The sequence below is a fragment of the Triplophysa dalaica genome, chromosome 15 (assembly GCF_015846415.1).
Source record: "Triplophysa dalaica isolate WHDGS20190420 chromosome 15, ASM1584641v1, whole genome shotgun sequence".
In the NCBI taxonomy this organism is placed as follows: Eukaryota; Metazoa; Chordata; class Actinopteri; order Cypriniformes; family Nemacheilidae; genus Triplophysa; species Triplophysa dalaica.
The window spans coordinates 1468050-1476024 of NC_079556.1; the positions used below are offsets into that span (position 1 = coordinate 1468050).

Genomic DNA, 7975 nt, shown 5'->3' on the forward strand with positions numbered 1-7975 from the left:
TTTTGTTGAATTTGTATTTAGTATAAGGCAGCCTAAACCTAACCATAAACATAATACAAATTTTGCCCTAAATGTGCTGCCTATAAAAGAAAACACAAGTGTCCCCTCCTCTACTTCCTGTTTCAACAGAAAGAGTGTGAGGCACAAAACAAAATGAAGACCAAAAGAATGTCACCAAGGAAGAACACACTTTCACAAAGAGCATTTATTATATATCGATGACAACTAAACCATAGAAGTGCAATCTCTGAACAACATAAGAAAAGTGAATAAAACGAATCTATGGCATAACAAAGAGTGTTTTTCCTTTGGCATATATTGCCTAAATGAAGTATAAATGCTAGCTCGAGTTTTGTCACTACATGGTTAATTTAAACTTTTGTGTAATCAAATCTATTTGCATAATTTATTTGGTATGGCCTCATTGAGGTTATTCATTCACAGTGGTTCCACTGTTTCAGAAGACCTGTGTTACAGTACCCTGTAAAGATGAATTTGCTTGAGAGAATCAGCATCTGTGTCATTTTTTATGTAAACAGTGTAATCAAGTGGTACTTCCTCTACCCACTGGCAAAGCGGTAACATCTCCAGGGACTGAAAAACACATAATAAAAGTCACTTGAAATTTTACTTATGACACTTTTCAACCAGCAAACAACATTATATGTAATATGTATTAGACATATTACAGTAATGCTTCTTACAACATTTTCTTGAAGTACAGCATGTGCCTCTTGAATGCTGGGTACAGTCACCAACAGTGCACCTTTCTTTCTAAAATGATGACTTATGAATTTCCAAGCTCTAAAATTAAACACAAAAGAATAATGAACATTAATGTACGTTGTAGAGAGAATCCTGGAACATGCTGGATTCACTGACCAAGCCGCTTCGCCACAATAATTTGGCACTTACTGCATTTGATCGCTTGGCTCCATAAAGTATTCAAACACGTTGTTCATGATTAAAACATCTGCATTTTGCACTAATGCATCCTGGGACCGGATATCTGCATGAATAACCTTGGCAGGAGAACAATGAACATTCCTAAAACACTTCCAAAAACACATTTTCAAGGAATATAAATCACCATACACGAATACCAAAGATATTAGACCTGAATCCTGTCACTAAAGCCATATTTCTCCACAGTCATTGTTTGAAGTTTGACAAACTCTGAATTTATTTCAATCCCCATGAGCTGAGCTGCCGCACTGTAGAGGTAACCCTGAAGACAAAAACATATTCATCTATTACAATACAGATGAAAATATCTGAAAAATATCAGCAGAGGATTATGAAGACAAACACTATTCTTAAAACAACATACAGTATAGCCTATGGTTTAAATTCCCACAAGCAGAGGTAATCCATGAGTTACCAATGTGGTCAATCTACTCAATTGAATCTGTCCTCAATGCAATAATCTCCGTTTATTTTCTCCTTTCAATTTAAAAGTACTTTAAAGTACATTTGAGAATGAGTATATCTATGTAAAAAAATAAACATGTACCCCATATAAAACAGCTCCTAGTCTTGATCCCACATCAATCACTTGTTTTCCTGTGAGGTCCGGGAGAACATTTTGGAATAGGAACTGAAGTTCCGGAATGGAGAATGAATGCGAGATGAACTCTGTGAAAAAGAGGTGCATCATGTCACAACTTCTTTATCACAGGTTTTTACATTTATATTGTATGTGTCGATGGCATCGCTCACCCAATGGTGCTGTTCTGTGAGAGGCACAGTCGAGGCAGTAGTTGCGACTCATTTTTCCCACTTCACACAGGGAATCTACGGTTTCCTCATCGTACAAGAACGCATCCACGTGTACTGTGGGAAGAGACTTCTGACTGGTCTACAATTGAAAGTACACTTTAGGATCTCATAATAAAATGTGAACTACCCAATCAAACGTTCAACAGAATTTTTCTTCAAATTCAATGCATAAATTCTTGAGAAATTGAGATTATAATAAAGTAGCATTCATTTATGGATTTCTCTAAAAAGTAATTTGTTTCATAGTTGTTTTTTCTAAACTTAGCCAGTAATTATTTGCCCAGCATACAAGAACATGAATACTAGGTGTCTATTCATAAAGTGTTCTAGGCAAAGGGTTTACTGATTTAGATGACCAATACTCCCATTATAACCAGACTAAGTGCGTCAATACATTTGACTGGAATATACAAGTAAAATACACTTTACAATGAATACTGACCTTCTGGATAGCCATGGTCTCTGAGGGAGCCATAGCCTCCAAAGGAAGGCAAGCCCTGAGGTCTTCAGAAATACTTTGAAGAATAATACTTTGATTGTCCACCAGAAAATCGTCGAGATCATCTAAACGTGTAAAAATAAAATTACAAATCAGATGGTAAAAATTATAACTAAATTCCAACTAAAACATTCATTCGCCTGGTAACGTTAAACAGACAGTGTAAAAAGTAGGAAACGTTAACTTGAACATAAATAAAATGAACGTTACCAGATGTTTTCAACCATTCGAGCAGCTTTGGAAGATGTTGTCTGTCCGTTTTGGACAACACCTGTAGAATTTCATTCTTAGCATCATTAAAATTCATCTATTCCTTCTTTCAACCCTCTTTTATGCCCAAAACGATACAGGTTATGTCCCGAGCAAACACATGGGTCCACCGTAACGATATTGGTAGGAGTACGCTAATGCCTTAAGGTAGAACCAAAAAATAGACACATTGAGCAAGTGAACTCTTCTTGGTTAATATGTCAAAAACGATTTCTTCCAAAGAAGTCTTAATATTGTTTTTTAATTACGGTGGAATCGATAAATATAACCATCTTTAAAAGTTTAAGTAATTGTATTGAACAGTTAATCCTGCTGTACCACCTTAAATGAATTAGAACGCGCCTCTTGAGCAATTTCTCAAAGATAAATAATATTTGTAAAAATTCAAATTTGTTTATTCATTTATTTATGTATATATATTGAACACACATTTAATAAACGGAGAGTGAAAATATTTTTTATTTCCATGCATTACTAAAGGGCGTTTTACATAACCCGGATGTAAACCGACTTCGCCGGAAGTTGAGGGTTGGGTGACGTTGGGTTTCGACTGAGAAAAACAGCTGCTGCGAGTTGACGGTGAGTAATATTAATTTAAAACAGTATATTTTCATGTTCATAATGTTGATGGTAGACAAAATAAGTCGACGTTGGAACTATATAATCTGGAGTTAAAACGTGTCGTTTTATTATGGGCCCCGTTTACTGCGTTTTTACGTCTGGCCTTTTCGACAGAGCGCTTTAACTGAGCAGTTCACACCTATAAAAACAAACAAATATATGAATACGGATTTATGTTTTCTGAAGAGTTTTTAAATTTCTCATTATTGCTGTAATAGTTTGTATTTTGAAAACAAGATATTCTAACGTTATGTACAGTTCACGATTCCTCATACGTGTGTAACCAGATTGTACATGGATGGTAAATAACGAGTCGTTCATGTTTGTAACGTGTTAGGTATTTTGTTTTCAAACAAGTAAATCTTGTGTTTAGGAAGATTGGGAGAAATCATTGCGCTGGTTTTAATTTAATCCCGTGGTTCGGAGTGAGCAGTGACGGGAAGAACTTGGGGGGAAACCCCGATCGCATTGGAAAGACCTCATTCTTTTTACAAGTAAGGGAAGAAACAGATTAATCACAACCTTTTAACCCCTTTAATATCATTACTCAAGTCTTATTCTGCGACTTTGACTGAAAAGAGCTGAAGTCTGTCCGTCTTTTTAAATCTTTGCAGCCTGTTAAATCCAGATTTCCTTGTTGCAGGTTGGCAGCACTCTGAACCGCAAAAATGGTTCTAGCTGATCTGGGTAGGAAAATAACCTCAGCCTTGAGGTCTCTCAGTAATGCCACCATCATCAACGAGGAGGTACTTTGATCATCTTGAATATTTGGCCATTTTTCACCTCTGAAGAACATTAAAATCCAATATTCACATCTATGTATTTGCAACTTTTAGGTTTTAAATGCTATGCTTAAAGAAGTCTGTGCGGCACTGCTGGAGGCTGATGTGAACATCAAGTTGGTAAAACAGCTCAGAGAAAATGTCAAGTAAGTCATGTTTTTATGTAATGGTAAATGTGTTGCTATAGATTTCTTAAATATCCTCGATAACCACTGTAAATCTTAGGGCAGCCATTGATCTGGAGGATATGGCCTCTGGGCTGAACAAGAGAAGGATGATCCAGCATGCCGTTTTCAAGGAGCTTGTTAAGGTGGATGGTTGTATCTTTTGTCATTCTGTTTAATATTTCATTATTTCATATTGCTTTATGCAAAGGTGATTTATGATAGCCCATTGTGAGTGTTATATATTTGTCAAGGCTGATCATAACAAAATCTCAATAAAAATGTTAAAATAGAATGCTTCCATTTTTAGCTTGTCGACCCTGGAGTTAAAGCTTGGACTCCCACAAAGGGCAAAAACAATGTTATCATGTTTGTGGGACTTCAGGGCAGTGGGAAAACCACAACATGTTCTAAGGTGAGACATCTTTGGGTGTTGTCCTAGACATTGTACAACATGAAGCTCAAATAACAATGTATTAACTTTTTTATGTGATTTAGTTGGCATATTACTTCCAAAGAAAAGGATGGAAAACATGTTTGATTTGCGCAGACACATTCAGAGCAGGTAAATCTGACTCCCACTGTTTTTGTAGCATACATGTTATCTGGGGGGGACTAATGTTAAACAAATTTTTTTTTTGTTTATTAAGGTGCCTTTGACCAACTCAAGCAAAATGCAACAAAAGCCAGAATACCTTTTTATGGCAGGTAATGAAAGAATAAAAATGTTGTTTTTATCCAGACCTCATTCACTATATTTTTGCTTACCAAACCTAAAAATGTATTTATGTGTACAATAATTCAGTTATACAGAAATGGATCCAGTCATTATAGCAGCAGAAGGTGTGGAAAAGTTCAAGTCTGAAAATTTTGAAATAATCATCGTGGACACCAGTGGCAGACATAAACAGGAAGACTCACTCTTTGAAGAAATGCTCCAGGTGTCAAATGCTGTGGTATGTGAAGGATTTTCTCTATTTGAATTGATGTAAATCAAATAGGAATCAGGATAGTAAACATGCTATGAAAAACATACCCATTTCAATTGATCTGTACTTAATTTGGGTTATACTATATTTCAGGGTGTCCTTGTTAACACAAATAATTATTGAGTATTATTAATTTTACTGCTATACTTTCAAAGTTGGTTCCTTGTAATTGTATATAATATTACTAAATTCATGCAACATGTTTGATAAAAACAAGTTGTCTCTTGTTTCAAATCATATAATTTGTTTCCATAGCAACCAGACAATATAGTGTACGTGATGGATGCGTCAATCGGTCAGGCTTGTGAGGCTCAAGCTAAAGCCTTTAAAGACAAGGTAGATGTGGCCTCTGTTATCGTCACCAAACTGGATGGCCATGCCAAGGGTGGTGGTGCGCTCAGTGCGTAAGTACACATTCATTGTTTTAGGTTTAAATACATTTTCGTTGTTTTAACCTATGCAGCAATTTACATACGTTTTATGTCTACAGTGTGGCAGCCACAAAAAGCCCCATCATATTTATCGGTACAGGCGAGCACATTGATGACTTTGAGCCTTTTAAGACTCAGCCTTTCATAAGCAAACTGCTTGGTAAGTTTTACGCATACTGATGAGATGTTGTTTTAAGTTTTTGTTGATTTAAACGTGCATTTGACTGTAAATTATTTTTCTTCTAGGCATGGGTGATATTGAAGGACTGATTGATAAAGTAAATGAACTAAAGCTTGATGATAATGAGGAGCTAATTGACAAGCTCAAACATGGTGAGATGATTTATTTTACTGCTATTTTTATTATAATGCAGATAATTGTTATATGAAAATGAATGAATTTTGAGCTTTATACCTCTGCATTTATTCAAATCATATTGACATCTTTTTTTTTAGGTCAGTTCACACTCCGAGACATGTATGAACAGTTCCAGAACATCATGAAGATGGGACCTTTTGGTCAGATCATGGTAAAGCCAAACTTTAAAGACAAGAAATCTAATTATTGTCAAAAATATGTTTGATGATAGTCACGCAGCTTACTGTTCTTTTGTATGTTTTCAGGGTATGATCCCAGGCTTTGGAACAGATTTCATGAGTAAAGGAAATGAGCAGGAGTCGATGGCCAGATTAAAGAAGCTCATGACAATAATGGATAGTATGAACGACCAAGGTATGTACAGTTTTTCATTTGTTTTCCTGAATCGCAATGTTCAGGTTCGGACGGATTCAAATACGTTTTTTGGTTTTCTCACTCAGAACTCGATAACAAAGATGGTGCCAAGCTCTTCAGTAAGCAGGCTAACCGAATCCAGCGAGTGGCCCGTGGATCTGGAGTGGCACCCAGGGATGTACAGGAGCTGCTTACACAGTACACAAAGTTTGCTCAGATGGTTAAGAAGATGGGAGGCATTAAAGGCTTATTTAAAGGTGATCAAATAATACATGCAAATGTGGAATATTTTAAATCCGGTGCTTCTTAACTTGATTCCTTGAAATGGTTGCTTTGTGATAAATTACAAATGAATGACTCACGGTACATTTGTTGTGAAGGAGGCGACATGTCGAAAAACGTCAACCCATCACAGATGGCTAAACTGAACCAGCAGATGGCTAAAATGATGGATCCCAGAGTACTTCACCACATGGGTATAAGCTTAATATAACACTACATAAGAATTTAGTCTTATCAGCTACAGCTCTGCTCGCAAGTATCATCATCAACTGGCACTGTTGAATAAAACCGGTGATTAAGACTTCTCTCTTTGTTTAAAGGTGGCATGGCCGGACTGCAGTCTATGATGAGACAGTTTCAGCAGGGAGCTGCTGGTAACATGAAGGGCATGATGGGATTTAACAACATGTGAACATTTGAGCGTGCGAGCTGATAATGTAAAAGAATCAAATAGTGTACCTGGGTTGATAAAAGTGGTTTGAATCTTATGTCTTGCCACAAGTAATTTAATTATTTAAAGGGTGTAAAACATTTAAGGCTCATTTACATGTAAAGCCCAGTGTTACTGCAGCAGGATGGACATTGGGGACTGTTAGAAGAAATCTTTCTTCCTGAGATCAATCAAGTGATGTTTAAAATGTCTTGATTGATGTCAGATTGTTCCACTTTGCAAATAAACACACAGTTTGCCAGGGTCTGGAGACTGGCCACTTTTCATCTTTAAACTGGGATAAAATATAAAGTATACACATTGTAATTTTACAGTAATCGCTATGACCACGGCAAAAATCTCCACACGTAGAAATCATGATTTATTGTATAATTGACTGTTTTTGATTTCTAAGTTTGCCATAGAAGCGCTTTGGCTTTGTATCGGAGATAAATACACTAGATGCAAAATAGTATGTGGTAATATTTTGTCATAATGTTATAATAAAATTTATATGGCAACATTTTAACAGAAATTGTATTTTTATTTTCTGTCATCAAATCTAAAGCATTTAATCTTGCCTACATAGGCCGTGTTTTTTGCCTTAGTGCTTTTGTTACATTGAGCATGTAAATTTGCACAGAGATTAGTGATAAATCATGATAGATAAATAAATACTTATATTTGTGTTGAATCTTTGGTTCACACTGGGAAAAAAAGTGTACTTTAAATCGAAAGCAAATCTTTACCTTAGGTACGTATATATGAATTTGCCTATAACAAACTGATCTGAAAACCGTAATTCCACATACAAGGAAAAATATACATTTTTTTACACACTACATAAAGTTAAATCAAATGGTGGTAAAGAACTGGTTTACATTTAATAGACACAATACATTAAAATACACATTTTATGTATTCGGTTTTAAAGTAAAACTATGTCAAATTAAATATCTTTGTAAAGATGTTGTATGGTAATAAAATAATATAAA

At 35.5% G+C, this 7975-nt stretch overlaps 2 protein-coding genes across 4 annotated transcripts; one reads left to right on the forward strand and one right to left on the reverse strand.

Moving 5' to 3' along the window:
• Nucleotides 1-187: 187 nt before the first annotated feature.
• zgc:109986 (uncharacterized protein LOC553566 homolog) lies at nucleotides 188-2657 on the reverse strand. 3 transcript variants are annotated; one of them, XM_056768217.1, is made up of 8 exons: nucleotides 2489-2657; nucleotides 2222-2343; nucleotides 1720-1858; nucleotides 1514-1635; nucleotides 1118-1228; nucleotides 916-1022; nucleotides 708-804; nucleotides 188-594 (listed from the first exon to the last, which is right to left on the reverse strand). In XM_056768217.1, exons 1-8 carry the CDS (start codon nucleotides 2583-2585, stop codon nucleotides 472-474), a joined length of 918 nt encoding a protein of 305 aa, XP_056624195.1. In that variant the 5' UTR covers nucleotides 2586-2657; the 3' UTR covers nucleotides 188-471. The 3 variants fall into 3 exon arrangements, with proteins under 3 accessions (XP_056624195.1, XP_056624194.1, XP_056624193.1); XM_056768216.1 differs by having other exon boundaries at nucleotides 705-804; XM_056768215.1 differs by having other exon boundaries at nucleotides 188-804.
• Nucleotides 2658-3051: 394 nt separating this feature from the next.
• Nucleotides 3052-7503, forward strand: srp54 (signal recognition particle 54). Its single transcript, XM_056768762.1, has 17 exons — nucleotides 3052-3127; nucleotides 3543-3663; nucleotides 3813-3915; nucleotides 4006-4097; nucleotides 4177-4261; nucleotides 4426-4530; nucleotides 4614-4680; nucleotides 4766-4823; nucleotides 4921-5071; nucleotides 5360-5508; nucleotides 5595-5695; nucleotides 5782-5868; nucleotides 5992-6065; nucleotides 6160-6268; nucleotides 6355-6525; nucleotides 6649-6744; nucleotides 6871-7503. The coding sequence occupies exons 3-17, from the start codon at nucleotides 3838-3840 to the stop codon at nucleotides 6960-6962; spliced, it is 1515 nt and encodes a 504-aa protein (XP_056624740.1). The 5' UTR covers nucleotides 3052-3127; nucleotides 3543-3663; nucleotides 3813-3837; the 3' UTR covers nucleotides 6963-7503.
• The last annotated feature ends 472 nt before the right edge of the window (nucleotides 7504-7975 follow it).